This window comes from Aythya fuligula, chromosome 8 (assembly GCF_009819795.1).
Source record: "Aythya fuligula isolate bAytFul2 chromosome 8, bAytFul2.pri, whole genome shotgun sequence".
NCBI classification, from domain to species: Eukaryota; Metazoa; Chordata; class Aves; order Anseriformes; family Anatidae; genus Aythya; species Aythya fuligula.
The window spans coordinates 2502489-2525923 of NC_045566.1; the positions used below are offsets into that span (position 1 = coordinate 2502489).

Here is a 23435-nt window from a genome sequence, read left to right on the forward strand (position 1 = left end):
TCTTAAAAGATCAGGACAGCAAAGGGGTTCCATGCCCTGCTGCTGTGTCATGTTTCACTCCACATTAACTGCAGCAAAACCCAAGTCCTGCCTCACGCCCTGAGTTCTCAGCCAAGAGCTTCTCTCAGTTTTAAGCATTCCTGTCCTGAAGTGCAGGAAGAACAGCACATTGATTCCTGCTGCGTCTACCGAGACTAATGTCATAAACAGACGAAGGGCAAATAAGGGAGAGCTCGTTTTGTACCTCATAATTTCCCTGTTCCTTCTCAGAGATGCAGCTAGGAACTTGTGATGTATCCACACGTTGCCTGAGGCAGCATTTACAGAGCTCTGTGTTGCTGGCAGGAAGTTACCAAAAATGTGAGGAGTCTCTTAATACAACTTATACTTCTAGACAGTTCTGGAAATGAAAACGATATCTGCTGTGCTTGCTAGGGGAGGACAGAAAAAAGAAGAAAAAAAAAAAAGAACGATCACCAGTAGACCTCCTTGAGTACCAGTTGCTGGAGTGCATAAATCACAGCCAGCCTCGAGCAGCGCTCTCTTTTTGTAACTGACATTTACTTTCCCAGTGTACGATTACAGCAGAGGAACACCAGAGTGCAGGAGTCACTGGCAGATAAATATAGCTTTTCTGGACTTCTTGCTGCCCTTGCAGATGAGGTCACATACATTTAATGGCTATTTTAAACTCAAGCACTTTTTAAGCATCCAGTGACCAGGGTCATCATTTTTTACATTAACAGACATTTAAAGGAACTAGAAAAACATAACAGCCCAGATACTTTTAGTACCTCAAAGTTGTTTTTCATTTCTATTGCAGCCTATATTAGTGAACTTTAGCCTCCTTATTTCAGCTACCTTTGAAATAATTAATTGCAGTTAACAGTCAGGAGCACAAAATAAAATTGCCCTCCTCAATGAATGTTATTTCCTTATCACATGTGAAAAGCCAGACTTTATTTTATATAAAAGAATATAAAAACAGTTGGTAATCGTTTAGAACAAGAGTAAGGTAAGTATTATTAGGTTACAAAAATAAAATAAAATAATATAAAAAAGGGAAAAATCAAATCCTTTACCAGATGATTAAAGAACCCCACCCCTTTATATTTCTCACATAAAAATCACAGGAGTGTTGAATTAGGAATCCATCAGACCGATTTAACAAAAGTTTTTTCTCATTGAAGCAGCTCCAGCATGTGGAGCTACCTTACATATTACAGAAAATAAGGGCATACTTTGGGAAACTAGCCCTTATAAAGCACAATTATGTTACAACTGTCAGCTATATTACTGAACAGTACTCACTTTTATTGTCTCTCAACGTTTTCATGCCAATGTATTTCATTAGGCAGTATGTCAATATCCTACTCTGTCAAAGGATTTTACATACTTACAGTTATTCTGTCCCTATGCTATTGCTATTCATGTTTCTTAAAAGCCATTAGCAAAAGTGGGATACCAGAAATAAGTACTTATGTGATTCATTGGCTTTAACAAATGAAGCTCTGAGAAGCAGCCAGCTTTGGAGAAGGACAAGACTAGAAATGGTCCAGCAGAAGGAGCCAAAAAAAAAAAATCGTGGCTTAGTTTGAACACTGCCAAGAAACAGCTCTCTAACCAGAATGTTTAACGTAAAAGGGAATGTACACAATTGTAAAGCCATTCTTCCTGCTCGTTCAGCGGCATCACATGCTGAGAAACCTGTATACAAGAGAGAAAACATAGCTGAAATGGATGTTTATTGAAGATTTGTGTGTATGATACCTAAAATATTACAGAAGCAAAATTAAGTGCTTCAGAACTTATATCACAAACATTAAATGACAAACATTCAGCATCTCTAAAGAGAGCTTAGTATTTAATTTAATGACAGCAAAAAATCCACAAGGGATGCTGAGCCTACAATTTGTGCTGAATGAAGCAGAAATTAAAATTAATAAAACAACTTACAGGAGCAGGCTATAGATATCTAAATTGTCAGTAGCAATATTAAAATAGGCCCATACCCTGCCAGTGTCTTGAGACTGATTAAGGTGGATCTGAATGCATCCACACTAGAAAGCTGTGAAATACAAAATTGTTTGAATGCCTCTTCTTTGAAAGGGAGAGGGCGTACTTTTAGAATAATTAAAACTATATTTTCTTCATAAATGAATAAAGAAAAATTTCACCATATTTTTGCCTCTGACTAGCACATGCTTGGTGTGCTTCTCAAAGCCGTCTATATACCTAAATATAAATTGGTTAAGTAAAAAAAAAATACAGCCTCAGAAAAATAATATTAAAAAAGTATCAGTAAGTGGCACATGTGCCTGTTTCAGTTCAATGCATGTGTGAAAAACTGAACAGCTACATAGAGCAATCTGCACTGGGAAACATGGATACATCAAACACGCATGCAGCTCTGCAATATCAAGAGCTGTATCTGATCTGTACTGGTGATGAAGACAGACTTCTCCACTTGCAAAAGGAAACTGTAAGGATGTCCCATGATTTTTGCTTTTTGCTCAGATTTTGAATTGGCTAACTAGAAAAATCTTACCGTCATGGATTTTGGTGCCACTTCCACAGCAAAAACGGTAAGTCCCCTGTTACTTAGGCAGTTCTTACTCTGCTCATTGTTGACATGAATTATCACTTTGTTTTCAGACTGCAAGTGAAAAAAAGAAAAAAAAACCATGAAGAAGCCCATTAGCCTTAAAGGTTAAGTGGCTGCTCTTTATGTAACAATCACACATTGCTCTTACTTCCTCAACGATGCTATTTTTACAGGATAGGAGGACTTTCAGGATGCTGACGGCTATTCTCTCTGAAGAGTAAAAATTTCAAATGTACCTCAGCATCATCAGAGCCCAGACCCATTCTCAAAAGCCACTTAAGACTGATTGAATTAACTTCAGCACTTTTGAAGGTGCAACTTGGGAACACACTTAAGTGAGACAACGATTTGCCATACGGTGTTACAGATGCTAAAACTTTACATAGTTTCAAAAGATGACTGGACAAATTCTTACAAAAATAATAAATAAATACAAATAATAATAATAATAAAATGTGGAGGGTTTTTAAGCACAAAGAACACATTTCTGTCTCAAGTAGTCCTTGAGTTGCAGATCACTAGTGGCCAGGACTGTGATCTGGAGAAGTGTTGCTAGATTTGCCCAGATTTTGTACTTGCAATATCCCCTGCAGGACATTTTTTGAGGCAGGGCACTGACTTAAAATAATCTTTATGTGATATGGTATAGCCATTCTGCTTTTCAAAAATCCTATCCCTCCAGCAAAACACCACTTCCTCAGGAGCTCATATTATATGTTCTTAAATTCTCACCAACCATGTAGGCATTCAGTGGAGACGAGGCTCCTAACAACTGACGTTAAATGCTCAACGTAAGGAGTAGGAGCACCCTTCCTATTTCACTTTCTTTCAGAAATAAATGACCATTTGGACTGCCCCAAATCAAGGACATGCTACTACACCCTGTATAGTACATTTTCTTAATTTAATTACAGAATAACAAAGACACAATTATTTCCATGGAAATCACCAGCACAATAACTGAGGGCATGATCAGACTGCTTACACTGTGGAAAACTTAGAAGAAGGCAGATGCATGAAACTTCATTTTTATTATTTATTTCCAGATGTTTACAATACAAAAAGTCTCCAGCCAGCAAATTCTCTGATGAGATTTGCTTCAATGCAGAGCAGAGCTATTTATGAAATGGTGTAAATGGTAACGGTCAGTGATTTTAACCAGACAGCATCCAGTTTCCTCAGCAGAGAGCTTGTCTCCTTCTCTGACATATCCCCAAACATATAAATAACTCCAGTATATCTACCCTAAAGGGCGAAGTGCACATCTAAACCTGTGGTTCCAGAGAGCCTCAGCATTCAGTCCTAATATTAGTCCACCAAACCACACCTTTTTGCGTGTCTGCCCAATTAAAAATACACTTCTTTCTGTGAACTTTTAAGGCTTAAAGCATTGCAAATTTAGCATCTTACTGGCATTTATTTACTCAAATAAAAATGGCATTTATTTACTCAAGGTTCCTGTTCTAATGAAATTAAGAATGAACGGAACATCCACTAGGATCTATGCAAAAAGGTTTAAAATCTCTGCATCTCACCAGCCACTTTTGCCTGGATTTATATTTGTTAGCACAGATTAATAGTGAAGTAGACCTGTAAGACTAGAAAATTAAAAATTCTTTCACAATATGCCTCTGAAACACAATCAGTGCAAATCACTTTCCCATAAACACTGAAAATATAAATGCTGTAGTCTTTGCTCTTTCTATAATTCTATTCCCTGTTCTTAGTAGTATTTGTGTTCTACTATAAATCCGTCTCCAAAAATCATCAAAATATTGAAAAACTGAAATTTGAAGACAAATATTCTGCACTGCTAATAGAACCTCATTACCATGAACTGTCCTTTCCAAAAACATTGGAACTTTTGAGACTTTTGAACTGAGTCATATCTCAAAAAGAAATTTGTATCAAGCACATAGTTATTTTTAAATTAACTAGATATAGTAACTTGCTATCAGAAAATGTAATTCTCAGAAATGAAGCACAGAGGGAAGAAGAGCAACAATCATGGAAATTAACACAAAGTACCTTACAGAAGTATCATGCCATACCTTATTTTCAATGACAGAAGTGATTCGCGTGCCCATTCTGTAGGTATAGACAATTATGTTTTCACAGCCATCCATTACTTTGGCATCTCCTTTATTAGCAACAGACTTGCAAATAGCCCTGTTGAGTTGCCAGCTGCCTGCCTCTAGATATATGGCTTTAACTCTGGGTTTGCATTTTTCTGCATAGATGTCAATGACAAAGGGGCATGCCTGCAATGGAGTAAAAAAAGAGTTTTATCATTAATTTACCCTCGTTTTTTCCCTTCAGATTTTCATCCATAGCTCATAAGTATTTGCATATATGCTCTGAAGAGAAATTATCCAAACATAAGTGTGTCACTGAATAGTAAAATTTCAAAACCTGAAGCTGTGGTGATATTTTAAATGTATCGTGAGGTAAGGACAGATGAATGTTCTTCATGCCAGTTACAGTATAGTCAATAAATACACAGTTTGATGCCTTCCACTCCAACATAACCAACCCTTCCTCAGATAGCAAAATATATAGGAATTAAGATGACATATGAACGTCAGTGTCCAAAATACAACTGTCTGCTTTACCTGTTACACCCTTGCTATTTGTGCCATTTCACACAGATTTAAAATATCTGCAATGCTGCATTAAGCACTCTGCTCTTACCATATCTTGGCTAAGAACAGTATGCGTAACAAACAGGAGTTTGAATTTTCCTAGACTAAGTAATAGCAGCTTGGTTTCTTTCAAAAAGCTGTTGAACCCACTAGGATTTTTCAGTACTGTCTTGAACTTGTTAGGCTCAATGTTCCTGAAATAACAGATACTAAGTCTTCAAAAATCCAGGAATTAAGAGGTTAAATTACAGACAGAAGTTAAGTAGATACGCATTTTTAAATGAAAAACTAAAGCATTCAGAGAGCTATGTATTCCTTTAGAAAGCAAAAACTATAGCCATAAACCACAGTTAATAATAAGGACAATATATCTACAAGATATATCTAACTTGATAAAAACCTCCTCAAAAATCTTCTTTCTTAGAGGATAGCTCCCTCTTATGGGTTAAATGCAGAAAGACAGTTTTGTACTTGCAATGTTGATCATACTTGCAGGAAAAAGAGAAAGTGCTACCTGTTACATAATCATTCACCATGATGTCTGGATTTTCACTGAAGCCAGCTTTTCTTGGAGGGAATAATGAATTATGAAATTATCTACACATTTAATGTTTTTAATGAATTTTTCATATTTTTTTTCCCTCTTCATTCAAAACATCTTATTTCTTTAGTAAGAACTATTAATGCCAACACTGATAGTGCTTAAAAAAAAACAAAAACAAAAAACACTGATAAACACACAGAAAAAATAAAGAAATAATACCTGGTTCATAAAGTAAATGGTTTGCAACCCAAAGCCCTTTCATAAAATTTTATGTTAAACATGTTCAGACACTGTTGTGAAAGGCAACAGTGAGCCATGTCTGAAAATTTTTAACTTAATCACGTTAAAAACAAACATCCTCTTCAACACAACACACTCCAATACTTTCTAAATCCATTCTAGTCACCTTGTTCTCCATCTGATGTTTCTGTATTAATTTCCAAGTTACTATAAGCAGTAACAAGTTGTTTGCATTACAGTAACATTTCTGTTATATTGTGACAGGATATTCAGGCTGGATATCAGGAAAAGGTTCTACACTGAGAGGGTGGGAGTTGGACTTGATGATCATTGTGGGTCCCCTCCAACTCAGATATTCTATGATCCTATGACTGTTTGCTTCTGTTATGGCTTGGGCCAGCAAAATAACTCTTTTGCATAGAGCAAGTCCTGCATTTTGTAGGTTTGCTGACAGGTCACAGTTCTGCCAGGTCACTGTCTTCTTATTACTGCTCACCAACAAGGTACGTGGATTCTTTCAACAGGTATAACCTGTTGAAGATTCCTTCCTGTACAATCCACAAAATACTGACTTTCTCTAAGACAGAAGGTGAATTCTCTATTTCAACAATACTAGGGTTATCCTAAGAAACAGAATGAATATTTACTGAAAGTCTTAGCGTAAACCCTGTATTAGCAGTGCTTGCACTGAATCACTGAACTACTGAAATCAATTTATGATGGAAATAAACAATCCTGCAATTAAACACGTGCAGCAGGTTGTATGTGAAGCAATTACTTTTGCTATACAGCTATCATACCTCTGTCATTTCTAATGCTTTATTGTAGCCCAGCGACAATAAAGTGACCCAAAGGTCACTCGGATCCCCTTCACGGTCATTGGCTTCCATGAGATTCAGATCCAAAAATCCTTGTCTTGTTAGTTCATTCTTCTTCATATCAAAATTCTCTGTTCAAAAAGAAACAGAAGGTAACACTTCAATGTCTGATCTCTCTGCAAACACCCTTTGTCTTTCCAAAGCCAAACTCCCACTTAATGTTAATGAGGTCTCCAAGAGGGAGCCATCTAGCAGCCTCAGGCTGTCCAAACATGATTTGGGAAAGAATGCCCTAGATAAGACGCATGGTTTTTGCAGAGCTTCGCTGTGGGTTTTAGATAACGACAAGAAACAGCTGGCCCCTTGTATTACCTAAGAGAGGGTGAGGTTTTGAAACAGAAATAATTCTTATCGTTTTATTTATTTATTTGCCAGCAGTATCTGTTGTGGCTGAGATTTGCAGAATAGGGTATATCAGGAATGGAAAATGAAAGTCTGGTGGGGCCAGCACCCTTAGCGCTTGAGGTCCTTGATATAGAAATGATTTACTTAGTTCTTAAAAAGCAATAAAATGCCAGTAATCCTAACAGCCCTCTCTTGATAGAATATGGTAGATTGACCACTCTAATGTCAGCAAACACATAATTGAAATGTCCTTGTGTCAAGGATTTTTAAAAATGGTTTTCTCATCTTCATAACAATGCTAAATCTTTACTATATATTATTAAAAAGGGATTACCAATTTAATAAATCTATCTAAGGGTACAGATGCTGTAATAAATGGCTTGAACTTTGGTGTCAAGATTTATGATATTCGTCTGAACCCTTCAACTGATTAATGACCTGGTAATGCATTCACCATATTCTCTTCTTTCCCCTCTTTCACTCTTCACACACCCACACCCCCCTCCTACTCACATTAAGACTAGTTCACAAATGCGTAACACTGACAAAGCAACCAAATGGGGAATAACATGAAAAGGGATGAAAGAGAAACTGATTTATAGAAAAGTATTTTTGTATGATCTTTCCATAATTTGGGAAAAAACTCCAATATCTTTGAGTGATTTGGGGAGAAACAGTTGGCAGAACTTGCCAGATCTCAGGTATTTTGGCCCAAATTAATCCATGTGTCATAGGCTACAAAGCAGTTGTCTCTAACAGATGCTATGGGCAGGTATGTGATGATGTGCCACACTGGCATTTCAGACATAGGTTGCAGAAAAAGTGCATTTTACACAGAAACTTCTAGATTTCGTACAATGCCTTAGAAATTTCCAGTTTGTCCAGTCACTTCAGCTAAACTGTCAATGCTTTGAAACCACTGCTTCTACACGCTGTGTTACCAGGGCAGCCTACGGTCACTGCTGGTTATATTTTCCTAGCCCTGTTATGAGGTGAATGTGTCAATTCTAAAGGCCTTTGTGATGCCACAGAATTCCTTTTTTCTCAAAATTGACATTTGTGGCCCAGTGCTGCTCCTGCCAGCTGGCAGGATGTCCAGTAACATCGACGAGATGTATCTGCAGACAGAAAACAAAGGACAGCTGGAAGAAGCTCAGCTATCTGTCAGCTTCCCCATCTCACTCATGGAAGCCTCAGAAATCTCCCAGCACTCATATAGCACACCATGGACAAACTGACACACCGTATATGAACCTTTGAAAGACAGATTTCCAATGAAAAAACTGCTTATATCTGAAAAAATGTGTAGTTGAAATAGGTGTTTTCTAATGTCTAATTTTCTAAGCAACCATAATAAGCTCTAGATGCCTTTGTAAGCATCTTACATGATTAAATGTCCCTCTCAACACCTTGTGAGATATGAAAGCAATATCAGCTTAAACTACAGAAAGGAAATTGAATCAATGAATACCTGTTACAGCCCAATTCTCTATATGATCTGTGATTAGAAAACCTGTGCTTTTTGGCAGCCACAACATCTTTAACTTACAGAACTTTGCAATTAGCAATGGGAAGAATTTTCTTAATAGGTCAGTGGCACACAAACCAGAACAAAGCAGAACAAAGGACAGGAGATTGGAAAAGGAAGAAAAAAAGGGGGGGGGGGGGGGAAGAGAACAATATCATAAAATGGTAAAGAATTTCTTCCTAATATCTAACCTAAAGCTACCCTTTTTTAGTGTAAAACCATTACTCCTTGTCCTATCACTACACTCCCAGACAGAGACTCCCTCTCCTGTTCTTAATATAGGCTACAAAATACTCAGCCCTTCCACACTATATACCACTTTACACATAGTAGGGTGCTACAGACAGGTTGCAAGTAGATTTATAGCCCTAATTAGTTGTATCAAGTGCAGCAACAAACTTACCTTTACATACAGCCCACGCTTCCTCATCACATTTCTCACCACTAGTTCTCAGCTCAAAGAAATTGTATTCCTCCAAACTCAGGAGGCCGTTTCCATCCAAATCAATTGTTTCAAATATATCCAATAAAGCTGCTCTGAAAGACGAAAAAGGCAGAACTATTTCCAAATGCTTAATTTTTTTCTACTGTTTCATAATATTGTTGATAGCTATTCAGTTTACAACAGTATTTTAGTAACGTACAGCTACTAAAAAGCTAGATGTTATTTACACTGCATACTTCTGTAGCAGTTACTATGCCTATTTGAGAAAATGACTCACCGGCACTCTTTGGTAAGAGCTAGTTCACTGTCTTCACCTCTATACACCAGTTTTGCTTCTCCAGTAATCTGTGTTTTCACCTTCTTCAGCCTACAGCCCGTTGTGAATGGGAGTAGCCAGTAAAATCCTGATGCAAGCTCCCCTTTCCATCCAGACATCTGCTCTTAAAAAGAAATCTAAGTTACTTCTCAAATGATACCTTCCTTTATTACAAATAATAGTCAAACAAAAGTGATTAATTACTTGAAAGCACTGGTAATGCTAGATTCTTTCCTAAAAAAAATGTCTACAGTAAGATGCCGTGTGATGTCATTTTGAAGACCCAAAACTAGTGAATCTCCTAGCCGCAATAAAAGTTAGGAGATTTTTGGGATGAGAAAGGAGAGGAGAGCAACTGTTACCGTAAATGTCTAATAGCAGTCCTATCATTTTTCAGATCTGTAACTCTTTACAAATCTTAAACTTCAAAACAAAAGCAGTCAGAAACAGGCTGACAAAACCCACTGAGTTTTTCATTTCCTCCCTGATTTATCAGGTTTGTTCAAACTAGCAACTCACTATGTAAAAATTCACAAGCAACTTGGGGTTTAAGAAGCAAGTTGAATACTTTCTGAGTACCAGTTGCTTCTCCTCCCTTCTTCCTGCTATAGTGTCAGAATGTTCTATGCACTGTGAAGTTTAAGATCTTATATATTTCAAGCAGAAAGAAAATAAAAGGGAATTGTAACAAATATTACCTTTGGTTTTGCATTTATATGAACACAACTGAGCTTCCACAGTTATACGGATAACCAGTAATTTGGCCACACTTGCCAACACACTACTTCCCCTACATGAACTTCATTAAAATTCCAAACATGTGGCTTTCAATTCACCCCATCCAAAGGTAATAACTAAGACGGTGTTACATAATACCTTGTGTAAATTCTGTCCATTTTGAAAATGAACTAGCACAGAACAACATTTCTTCTCTCTTTTTTAGCCTGATTAAGTATAGTTTTGAATTCCTTGCCAACATATGAGGACTCCCATGCAGCAAAAACAGATACACTGAAGATATAAAAAATAAAATAGGAATATAACAGAAACACCTAACCTCTTTGTTTTGTTGCTCAGTAAAGCTCACAAGCTGTAGATTTTCTTGGGTTTCATTTTCCTTCAGAACATACAAAGCTGTATCCACTGATAACCAATGACAAGATTTTCCTAAAAGAAAAATATCCCCAAAACAAATGCTTTACATTTAAAAAAAAAAAAAAAGTTTTGCTTTGTTTTGTATTGGAATTCCAAAATTAATATTTCTATTGTATTTACAGCATTGATCCCTGTTAATGTAATAATAAAAAAAATCTATTATATAGTTCAATGTTTTCTACAATTAGTAGAGCATTACTACTTATTAGGTCTTTTTATACTAAGGTTTCTTGATCCCAGATATTTGCAATTAAGGATTTTAGGAAACTTACATCATACTCTCTTCTGAAGTTCTATAAAATATTTTTTTATTTTAAAAATATTGCAAAATTTATAAAAGTTTTGCAATAAACGTAATATATCACAAAATACTGTGAGAGATAGAAGGAAAGTTGTATTAGCAGGAGGAAAAAAAATATTTTTTTAGAGAGGAAATTGCTCTGAAGAGATACAAATACATTTACCTTCTACCTGACGAAGGTTTAAAGGCTTGATAGTAATACACACCGTAGACCTATGAGGTACGTGCAACCTGTATTTGTGACTAATGATTTCACCATCTTCTTCTAAGTAGAAGCATCCTCTGGATTGTGCACATTGCCATTCCTGGAAACCAAACAAACACAAGGGTTGCCTTGATCTTTTATCAAAATAAAGACTCCTTTTCTGAAACATATTGATTTGATAATTTAATGAATGCTGCATAAAATTCACCACAAGGTGTAGCACTGATCTTCTGCTCTTTTTTAAAATGAATTTTCTCGCATAGTCCTTTTCATAGTCAGGTTTTGTGTATCAGTAAGTAACATTGCTTTGCTTATGAAAATGCTTAAAAAAAAAAAATGTACAGATTACCCCAAAGCCCTAATGGTTGAAATTAAATTTGAATTGCCATGAAGAACCAAACTGTATTCATGAAATCGTCTAGTTGTGTGGTTTATCACTGAAACACTGGAATTTTGTTACTTTACTTCCATCAGACCAATCAAGCAAAAAACAAAACAAAACAAAAACCAACAAACAAGCAAGCAAAAAAAAAAAACTGATTAGCTGAACAATGAGGAGTTATTGCTCAGATGAGTGCCAAACAGAAGTACTCGTAAAAAGAAGTGATTCTTCTTGACTTCTGTTAAAGCCATTGGACAGCCACGTGCAGAAGATAGCAGCGTTTGTGAATAGTACAGTTCCTAGAGAAGCCATCATTTTGCTAAAATGTTAAAACAGCTACAAGCTTCAAATTTATTTTTTTTTTTTAAACAGTAAGTCACTATTTTCAAATTCAAATATTATTTAGCAAAAGAAAAATAAAGTCCTTATAGACATGTTGTATGCCTCAAAGAACGGAAGACATCCTTGATTTTACTTCCTTGGCCTTGATTAAGTCCATTATTTCTAGTTACTTTCCTAGCAATGGAAAATTAAGTTTCTGAGCACAGCCTAGCAGAACATGGTGTAATCTCAGCAGGGAGCTCTGTCCAGGTGGCTGTACTTATCTATGCAGTGTTCAGTGTAAGAGATAAATTAACCCAGATATCAGAAGTGAGCTTGTAAAAAGTGGGGGTCTGCAGAAAGTCTGCACGCAACTCCCCGTAAGGAGACTGACTCCTACCTAACTCAATTTAAGGCCAAACGGTCTTCATCAGAGTGCCATGTCTCACTTCACAGCTCTAAAAGTTAGTCCTCACTGCAATGCATTCACAGTTGGTGGTACTTTGCAGGCAATGACCTAAAGGTGTCAGGCAAGAACTGGACTTTGCTAATGCACCTATACCCAGGATGCCAAATAACACAGTTGGTAACAGATGCAGCTCTGATCCTCAATTTTTATTTCTCCACTCAGAACTCTACATTTCTTAAGAATATTTGTGTATTCTTATATAATATAGCTATGTATATATATATATACATTTCTTAAGAATATAAATTACTCATTACTTAAATTCATTACTCATAAATTTAAGAACCTTCAGCCCTGGCCCAGAGTTTTGCCACCAAATTCTACAGAAATTCTATCAAAACAGTTAAGTAAGAGTTTGACAATGTGTTAGAAACCAAATATTAAACTGTTATCCTTGCAGAGAGCATCAGGTGGTGCTATATTCTCTAAATTATCCATGTCAAACTAGTAACAGGGATGTAAATGTAGGGAGCTAAATGATGATTGTGTGTTGGACTGGATGATAGTGTGTTGGACTGGATGATCTTTGAAGTTCTCTTCAACCTGAATTATTCTAACCTATTTTCTTTCAGGGAAAAAAAAAATATATATAAGGGACGTACAAAATGGTGTGAGAGAAGAGGAGAGCTATGAACATATTCATGGGTTTTGAAGTGTTTGAGTGTAGATGTTCACCATGTTTTGACTTTCACTGTAATCTTCTGCCAGAGAAATGAAATTGGAATCAGTCCAACTTCACAATGGCAATCATGAAATGGTTTGGGTTGGAAGAAACCTTAAAGATCATCTAATTCTAACCCTGCTGCCATGGGCATTGACACCTTCCATTAGGCCAGGTTGCTCAAAGCACCATCCAGCGTAGCCTTAAACACTTCCAGGGATGGGGCATCCATACAATGTTTACTTCTTGTCCCCAAAAGACACATGAACTGCAGAAAAACAATTACTTTTTCTACATACTTTTATACTGTGGTCTCAAGGTGCACATTTTTAACACGTCTTAGAAGTTTCCTGTTAATGTTTTAAATTTCTACAGCTGTTCTTACTTAACTTGCAGAATAAATATATTTTCTACATAAAAGATAAAAAAGAAGAATCTGGGGGCTCTAGGTTCCAATCCGTAGCTCAAATGACTTATTGTGTATAATAAGTTCATTGATTTTGACAGAGCTTGTGTTGGATCCTTAATAGTTAGGGTGAACATATTTAGCAGTTCAATTTAAACTTATTCATGTTTATTGATTGATTTAATTTTTATATGATGCTTGTCAATAGTATTCAATATCCGCAGCTGCTTTTTTTCAAGGCAGTTCTTACTGGCTTGTACAAAGCAAGAGGGATCCAATATTGGGAAACTGTGCTATGGTTTTATATACTACATATCATGTTTGAACAAGGTGAAATTGCAGGTTAAATTGCATGGAGGTCCAGATACCTAAACAGACTGCAAAAAATTCCTTTGAGATTATGTTTTTAAATTTTAATATAGAACAAATGTCACTGTATGGCAATGCCGAAGATATAAAGGACTTCAGAGTTCAATAACAAATACAGAGTTGTTATTTGAAACAAAAATGTAACTCATGAGAACAATCAGTTCAGTTTTCTAGCAGCAGTTATACTATGTGGTCATAACCATTTTTTTCCTTTTATACAGAGGTCTCAAGGTGCACATTTTTAATGTATCCTAGCAGTTTCCAGTTAATGTTTTATATTTCTACAGCTATTATTTTCTGTTGAAAGAAAACTAGTAAAGGTTCAGTCGAGAAAGGGAAAACAAAGGAAAAAGATCAATATTAACACTCTACAAATATTGACTTAGCAAAGTGACTTTGTTGTCTTTCTCCCACAGGAATTATATTGAATGAGTGATTTATTTAAAAGAAAATACTGATAGAACATATTAGTCTAACTAAAAATCTATATTTTCAAGCTACAGCATATATTTACAAATTAATGCCCAGCAAACTGAATATGCTCAGAGATCTGTTATTTATTTCCAATTACCTTTCATATAAAGGTTTATGATACACAATCTTTCAGACTACTTAAGCATTTAAAGTTCTCACCAACCTAATAAATTATTCAATTTTAAATTTCTCAAAAAGTCATTAAACGTTTTATCCAACAGTGGTTTCATTTATAAAAAACACACTTTGTTCTATTAAACCTTCACACCTGAAAAATTATTTTCAATAATTAGGTGTCAGCAAAACCAACAGTATATAAAAATGTTAGTAATAACACGTATCAGGAAACCTCTTGATAGTTTATAGCTGCCCTTGACAAACTGTTAATAAAACATAAGCTAAAAATCAGAGAAAAACAGTTTCTTATTTAAAATGCAGTAACATATGTGCCTAGAGGAAAACAGAATAATCTCAGTAGGACTAGCTTACATGATACCTTTATTGTGTGTGGCTCAATTAGCTTTGTGTTTCTGTTGCTACTGGCATCCATGCTGATAGTGGAAGAAACGGATGCTTTGCAACCTTGAGCTGATAAGGGTCTTGAAGGAGTTCTGCTGTCACCTATAAACAGATATTTAGTTATTATTGCATGATTGTATCCCACCTCTACTGCTATTTGTCATAAAACCTTACACAGACAGAAAAAAAATTGAGTAACAAGAACTTCAATCTGATAAACTGACTTCCCTTACAATAATTTAACACAATCATTCATTAACCAAACGTGTTTACTTCCCTGACTGTGCATCCCAGGTGAATGGGCATACAAATGGAGAACCTTGGAATCCAAATCTGCCTGAAGGACAAGAAATTGTTACCACGGGATTCCATTTACCTTGGAATCAAGGTAAATCTATCCTAAGTGGATAAGTTTAACCTGCTTCAAATGCACAGTTGCCCAAAGCAATTACTTCCAGGCCTTTACTTTCTGGTTCCTTATGTTCGAGCAACTTTGCTAGTACAGTTGTTGATTTAGCTACGTACATTCAGTTCGCACTGCTGTTTTGTCATCTGTGCTGTTCCTTAGTATTTCTTAGAATTGAAGTAACTTAAACAGTATAGACTCCATATAAAAAGTAACTGTGGACATTTAGCCACAGTAGAAATGAATGTTAGTTGACAACAGCCTCACTAATCTGAGAAAAATTAGAGCAAATACTCAACTGCTCATTGACCCAGAAAACGATCTCTAAAACAATGAAAGCTCCTGTTACGAAAAATAAATACCTTTTGTTGGTGCTAGTTTGTGATCAGTCTTCCTGGAGATTTTTGGTGATGGTTTCAATACTGGCAGCGTGATCCCATCAGTGGAAGTTTCACCTTCACTTCCAAACTGCTGACGCTTCAATCGACCATCAACTTCCAGTTTCTCTAGTGCAGTCTTGCAGCACTGCTCACTGGTTGCCATATATAAGTCACAGAACTTGGGACAAAGAAAGGTAATCTGGTAAGCAAAACATTCTTTCTGAATTTTAAGAATTAAGATGTAACATTAGTAACCAAATGTCAGTCGTTGCACAGAGATGCTGTTAGAGTGATCAATAAGATGCTGCATCTTGAAAATTAGATGCTCAACATATACATGTTGTACATATTGTCCCCCTGTACGAAGAATTGTGAAATATTACACACACAACAATTCTCATAAGTTAGCTAAGTTTGCTTTCAATTCTCATCTTTATTCTTCCACTCCTTTAACCCTTATTTTCAGCCATGCTGTTAGGCTTTGCACTTACTCTTAGCCTCTGCCTAATGCATTAGGTTCACTTGCAGCAAGGAAAATGGCCAGGGCACTACCCTGCCAGAAAAAACGAGGGAAACAGAAATACATACCAGAAGACATAACCATATTCCAGAACATAGGGAGGTGGTGGGCTGGAGTAAGGTCATCAATGGACCAACACATGGAATTGACATGTACTGCATTTGATAATACCATTACTGCCCATAACATCAAGAACACACAATATCACTGTTTGCCATACCTTCTTGTAGTCGAGTTTGCCACTGCAGTTAAAATCAGCTAGGTTAGTTATAGCACTCACTTCATCCAAAGTCATTTTTTCACCTTTCTGCAATTAAAACCAAAAAACAACTCAAGTTTGGATTCTAGTGAATCTAGTGAATGCTGTAGGTGATCTATTGATCAATCAGGTAGGTGATTGATTAATCAATAGATTACCTACAGCACACATTTAATAAAAACACAGATTATTTTAATATCCTTTCAGGAAATCTTATCTTGCAATGTATTTAAATGGATTTTGATCTAATCATCAAAATAGAGGTCAGAGTAAAAAAATATGACCCTACAATGCTACTAAATACTGAACAGATTAATTGCATCAGCTTATGCGATTTTGTGGTGCCTTCTAGAAAGCCATCGTGAATGACACTTACCTCGATTTCAGATCTTCCATAAACTGTGGAATACCTGTTCTCAGTCATTTGTACTTATAATGTCTTCTCCTATATGAAGAATGTTTCCTTACCGTTGCAACTCTATCTTTCTGATCATGCAGAATGAAGACTGAAGGTTCTGTCACTATGCTCAACGTGAATAAATAAGTCTGCCTTGTTGGGTCAACCACAACAAATACGGTATGTAAATTGTTTCTTCTTTCTGTCCCAGTTTGCTCTCCTCTGCATTTCCTTAAACTTGTTTTATACTCACGTCTGAGCACTCTACTAGAATTCTACTACTAGCCATTTTTTAACTGTTCCTGTTCCTTGGTGTTTGTTTTGGTTTCTGTAATCTCAGAATACCACAAAAATCTCAGCTGCTATTTTAAAAAACGCTTTTCTAACCTTTCACATTATACAACGAAATCCAATACTACGGTGGCAGTTCAGTAGCTAAATAAAAAGCTCCAGATATTTTAAAATATGTCATTAATTTGAGACATATCGACATATACAAGTAAGCCTTGCAACATCTGCATGCATCATGTTGACAATGCATCATCTCTAACCAAAGTATTGACGTAAACCCACATAGACTAAGACCATGATGAACTAAATACAGGATCCAGTGAAACCACTGAAGTGACAGAACATCATGGCTGTGATAAGACTAAAAATTAATCTTAATATTTTACATACAAGGTAGATAAATATCATTAGTTTTTAAACTTTGTATCTGAATATGCATAAACAACTTGTAAGGGGAAAACAGCAAACATATGTCATTAACTCTCTTGAGAAAAGCTAATAACCCCAAAGGGGTGCAGAGGGACCCTGTAGAGAATAGAGGGATTTGCACTATCTGAACCAAGGGAGAGACACATACATGTGCTTCCCCTTCTGCTGCTCCTTTGCTGTACAGATAGGGCTTCAGCAATATGAGAAAGTATTAAAAACATCCTTCTGCCAGTTTCCATCAAGGAGCAACTGCTGAAATGGACAGACAGGTCATCAACTGAAAGACTATATGGAATGGAAGAAAGATCATAGATGGCCACAGAAAATAAGACCCAAAATTGAAGAGAAAACAGAACTAAACACTTCAGTTATTGATTCTTTTGATCAGGAATAGTTTTACTATCTGATTTCCAAAATCTCTACTAAGGGCTACAAATAGATAATTAAGTTTCAACTGATACTTACTGTTGTAAGAATTTTATAAAGTTCATCGTGTAAAATATATCCAGTGTTATCTCTGTCTATTTTCCTAAATGCCTCAAGCAATTCAGTTTTTGTGGCTGGTGTTTCTTCTTTTAAAATACTACAAAAATCATCAAAATTCAGTGTAGTTGTTTGTGAAGTCCAGTATTTATTAACTGTCTTCTGAGATGGATTTCTTCCAGCCTGTTGAAGTACTGAACAATAAAACACAATATTAAGTATATACTCCAGCTGTCAGTAGAGAAGTTACCTCAAAACATCCTTTAATCACTTCCCATGTTCAGATTTTTTTTTTATTATTTTTTAAGCACCATCAATCCAAGGGAAAACTGGCTCTAAAAGACAGTTTTGTTTATAATCTCAATCCTGCGTTCTACTGATACAGACCGACGGAGACCTTCCCTGGCCTTCAGTTCTGTGATTAGTACCAGGCAGCTCAGAGCAGCCTGAGGGGCAGCTGAGCACACTGGTTGCAGGCAGTGCCTGTTTCTAGGCCTGCATTCTACATAATCCCTCACAACGTATGATCCAGCACAGAGATGACACATCCATGCTGTTGAGAACCACTTTCTTCTACAGAAAAAGGAAGAAACCGGACAGCAGTCTTCTAATAACAGAAAAATATCACGAGAACCATTATTTTGCTTAAAGCTTACATCTTTACCCATGCTAACCTTGGGCACATAGCAATTGTAGCACACTGTTCACTTACGTTTAACAGAGTACCCTTCAAATTTGCTGTATTTTTATATAACCTGGGAGATCAGCACTTGCTACACACTATGCCTCCCGAGTTTGTAGTTTTGAAAGTTCAGTTCGACTGAGCTTTTTATTTATACTTCTTTACAGACTGATTCTGCTAAACACCCTAAGTAACATTACAACACAGGAAATGAAACTACTACCTGTAAAGCAAAACTCCTACAAGTAAAATTCTGCAGGGCCGATCTCTAAGTGGATGATGCACAGTTTAGATTACTAGCCAAACAGCTGCTTCAAAGGTAGAACCACTCATGATAATTGCCAGAATTTTAGTTGCAACATAAGTCTATAACAACTGTCAGTAGTTACACATTTTAAAAGAAGCAGATTCTTTTATATCTCTGAAAAGACTGGGAGCCTAAGCTACTACTTGCTCTTTCTGAGTTGACCTTGAAACCAAAATGCCCAAACACCTGGTACGTCAAAGTGCCATATGGATAGAGATGAAAGCAAACCATATATGAAAGAGATGACACTTGTTCACACCACTCCTATTTTAAAATCCAGATTATCCAAAACTATCGTTAGGATGTTATAAAAGCACTTTTATTGCAGCCCAGAAAGCCTGGACAACACTAAGTCATAAGTCATAAGGTGGCTTATGTGGAGGCCTCGTGTACTTTAGGCACGGATGATGCAGCAGTTAGTGAGAAATGTTTCCTCACGTATGCAGAAAAAAAAAACATGGTCACTAGAATTATGATCTAACTAAATGATTTGATAACACAGCATGGTCTTGTCTTTAGTCATTGCTTGGTTTTCCTTACAAAAGATTGCAATGCCACAATACACATACCTCTTACTGGCATCATAATCAACGAGGAGGACTTTAGAAAGCAACCTGCAGTATCAACAATCCCAAGCACATTATGAGCTGTACCTCAAAACCCATAAGATCAAAATAAAAACGATGACTTTTTAAATGACACATTTGGGGTCTTTTCATCTAACTGAAGGTTTATGTCTCATACCTTCTTTGTCAACTCTGTGGGCTAGAAACATTTCTTTTCAATAAAGTAAGCTATGATTTTCACATAACCGCAAAACTCCAGGTAGAAAATAGGACTGAAAGACACTTCATGGGTTCTCTAACACAATCCCATGCCACTACATACAACACAAATAATCCTTTTCATGAAAGGACAAAGATATAATACAGATGGGAAAAAAAAATAATTTAATCTATGGAAACACTTTAACTTATGGGCAATTTTAATAAGAGTAAGAATCCTTAGGAAATGCCAATGTCTGAAATAATCCATTTGGTCACAAAAATTTGGCATAGTAAAGGCAGCATTTTCACATATTACTCAAAGTAGCTTAAAACTGATCTGTGAGACTACCTTTAGGGATGGTAAATGATCATATCCACACCTCTGACAAAACCTCTCCTACGAGTCTGCAAAGCTTTGTGTCACTCAATGCCAGTTACCATTGTGATTTTCTGTGATGATAGGGGTAATTGTCCACTAGAAACTGAACTGAGGTCAACTCACTTCATCATGTGTCAGGGAAAGGCAACTATTGCAGAAATGTCACAGTCCAACAGCAGAACCTATGCCCACCTCGTGTAAGCAACAATGCTGCCATCGAATTTGGCGGTGTTAAACAACTCACTTAGGTCCCCTGTAAGCTGTCAGCTGGTATTGACTTTTGCCCCTTCACAGTGGTGATTTAGAGCTGAGAAGCTCTGTATACTATTCCCAGTTCCATGAGCCATCCAACACCTAGCAACAAAGATTAAGGATTTGAGGAAAATGAAAAGCATTGAGGAATGGTAGTTTCTATAAACTTTGAAAAATCACTGCGTGACACGTTTTACAACAGGTAAGTGATGGACATGTCTTCAAAGATACAGAAACCAAAGCTTGAAATCTGAACCCTAGCTAAAACTACTGTAAATCCCTTAAAGTACGTACCGAGTTTATGCACTGGGACACTCTCAGTGCTGAATTACTGGCTGCTGTTAGTAAACTACCCATGGCAATCACCACACACAACAGTTATGGGGGGAAAAAAAATCAAATCATTACCTAAACGGAGTTGTTCTTTTGATTTAATATTTTCTAAACTGCTTTTTAAAACAGTTAGATAAGCTGCTCGGCAGTTCTTGTAGAAGATTGCTTCCTCTGCTTGCTGGGACTTCTTTGCTTGAGGACTTTCTGAGCGTGTGACTTTCTGGTCACAGAGGGACGCATTATTCTCAGGACTGCTGGCCATTCTGTAAAGAACACAATCACAGTTAGAATTTGTTACTCTTTTGCCTGTTTGATAAGTCTTCTTTGTCCTCGGTTGCATGGATTAGCACAAATTATCCTAACATCTAGACTCAATGCTTCCCATTTTCTAAATGAGATACTTATCTACATTTGTAGGTAAATGCCATGAGATCTGCAAACAAAAATAGCTTGAGTTATTGAGCTACTCATTATGCACAATTTATTCGTTATTGACAGTAAAAGGTTTTCTTTTATGGCATTTTATTTTCATTTCAGACATTTGACACCACAGTGATTACAAGTTAATGTTATTTGAAAGCATAATAGCAAATTTTCAAGTTATCATATCTGATGCAAACCATTTCTATCCATGTTTAGAAACAAATCAGTAGGACTTGTCCTTATAACGTATTTCCACTAGAACTTCCACTCTTGTCATGCTAGCTACATTCTCCTAATGACAGAAACAATGGAAAAAAATGTACAGAAGTGCACTTGTTGGCTCTGATGAACTCACCGCTATTTTGCATGATTTGTCACCATGGGAAAATGAACAAAAATACTATATAGCATACCTACGATTGTTTTGCTCCCAGCACCACTCTTGTTGTTGCTTACTGGTCACCAGCAGCAGCAAAAATTGAGTGGTTTGGGGGAAAAAAATGCCAATTTAAGCATGGCAACATGTTGTGGGAGGAACAGACTAATTTAAAAAGCTTTTTTACCAAATAGCAATAACAAAGTAAGTACCATATCCATTCTTGATAGTATTCAAGAGCTCTGTGGCTGCATGATCACTACTGACTTGGTCATGGGGGACTCCTAATTACACTTGTTGGTGTTAGCAGCAGAATAAAACTCCCCTTTACCCTCCAGAGAAAACAGCAGGTGAGTGTTTTTATGTTGGACTGTATTCGTCAGCATTCCCTCTATCACCTAAAAGTTGACTTTCCTCTTCTGAACTAGCTGAAAAACTGGATAGTTTTATACAGCTTCAGCAGAGACACCATGTAACGTCATAAACACCATAAAACATTCAGTGTTTAAAAAGTGACACAATTATTAAATTGATTACATGCTTTTTTTCTTGTGCCACCCCATATCAGAAGGGGCTTTTGTTTTCTGTTTTTACTGTTATAACTCCTTAAAAAGAATGGCCAATAGTAGAACTGGTCAAAATTTTAACCCATCAAGCATGAAGTTAAATGCTTAATCCTACTTTTAAGACTTATTTATTTCTGTTCCTTATGTAAGTCTGAAGTTAAGCACGTACAAAACTGCCTTAGGACTTTTAAGTATAAGAACACTACCAATATAATTGTACAATAATTTTTGACAAATCATTATTTTAAGTGATTCAAAGCAGTAACCAGCATCGTTTGCTCACTAATGGCCAGTAAACTTTAAGAGCAGCTTTCTGCTTCCACCAAAGGTGATCAGGGTTTTTAGACCACCACAGAGGGACACTAAATCGTGCTGTACTGTTGGTCTAACAGCCTCTCATATTATTTTACCCGATGTTGACTTCAGAAAATATATTCCGGTATAATAAATTGAATATCTCAAGTTCAGCAACAAGACAACAGCATCGCGGGGTCCCCTTCAGGACTCATTGGATCCTTACTTGGGAGGCCTAAATCACTCTCACCTCCTTGAGTTATATAGGTCTTTTACACTTGGGAAAGAAAGATAATAATCACTTATCATGGATGAAGTACCCTATTTATAATACACAGACCGCCTGCCTGACACTTTAATATTACACCGGCATTAGAAGGACCCCACAGGGACGCCGCGATACAGTCTGGTTCCTGCAAACGGGTGTCACTATAATTAAGCACCAGCGGTACACACACATACACACCACGCAAGTAGGTTAAAGTCAAGGAGGAAAAGAAGAAGAAATGTTAATTTTCCAGCAACTTGTTTATAAAATGTGCGCCCTCGCGTGCACCCCTCGGGCTCCCCGCTACAAGCCAAGGGTCCGTGGCTGCAGCTCTGACGGGCAGAGGTGCCACAAACAGATCATAGCTCCAGGAGAGAGGTTTGGGGCCGGCAGGACACGGCCCAGAGCAGAAAAAAAAAAAAAGTAGTTTTGGACAACAACCAGAGCGAGGCGCTGCTCGGCGGCAAAACAGCGCTGCGGGATTGCACCCCTCAGGTCCCAAGGCACAAAAACCCGTGGCAGGACCTCGGAGTCCCCTCCTCGGCGAGGCACCTACCGACCTCCTGGGCTGGCTGCCGGCTGAGGGGGCAGCTCCCAGGACTCCCCTCACCACACGAGCTCCATCCCGGTGGCCTCAGAGGGCTCTGCTCAGCCCCAAGCCGCTCAGCCCGCTGAGGGGCCGGGTAGCGCCCGACCTCCCCGAGACCCCCAGAGGGGTGAAGCTCCGCGCTCGTCCCCGGGCCCCGAGCACCTCCCGGCCGCTTGAGAGACCGGGGGCTCCCCGCCCCGACCACCGCCCCCGTCCCGCCCCCCAGGGC

At 37.2% G+C, this 23435-nt stretch overlaps 1 protein-coding gene across 2 annotated transcripts; it reads right to left on the reverse strand.

The window, feature by feature from the left end:
• Window positions 1-940: 940 nt before the first annotated feature.
• On the reverse strand, window positions 941-23352 carry EFCAB7 (EF-hand calcium binding domain 7). Of its 2 annotated transcripts, none has more exons than XM_032192801.1 (14): window positions 23178-23352; window positions 20766-20953; window positions 17953-18164; window positions 16332-16418; window positions 15574-15769; window positions 14783-14907; window positions 11163-11304; window positions 10601-10710; window positions 9505-9662; window positions 9186-9319; window positions 6832-6980; window positions 4657-4866; window positions 2549-2656; window positions 941-1707 (listed from the first exon to the last, which is right to left on the reverse strand). In XM_032192801.1, the coding sequence occupies exons 2-14, from the start codon at window positions 20950-20952 to the stop codon at window positions 1633-1635; spliced, it is 1893 nt and encodes a 630-aa protein (XP_032048692.1). In that variant the 5' UTR covers window position 20953; window positions 23178-23352; the 3' UTR covers window positions 941-1632. The 2 variants fall into 2 exon arrangements, with proteins under 2 accessions (XP_032048692.1, XP_032048691.1); XM_032192800.1 differs by having other exon boundaries at window positions 23174-23352.
• Between the last annotated feature and the right edge of the window lie 83 nt (window positions 23353-23435).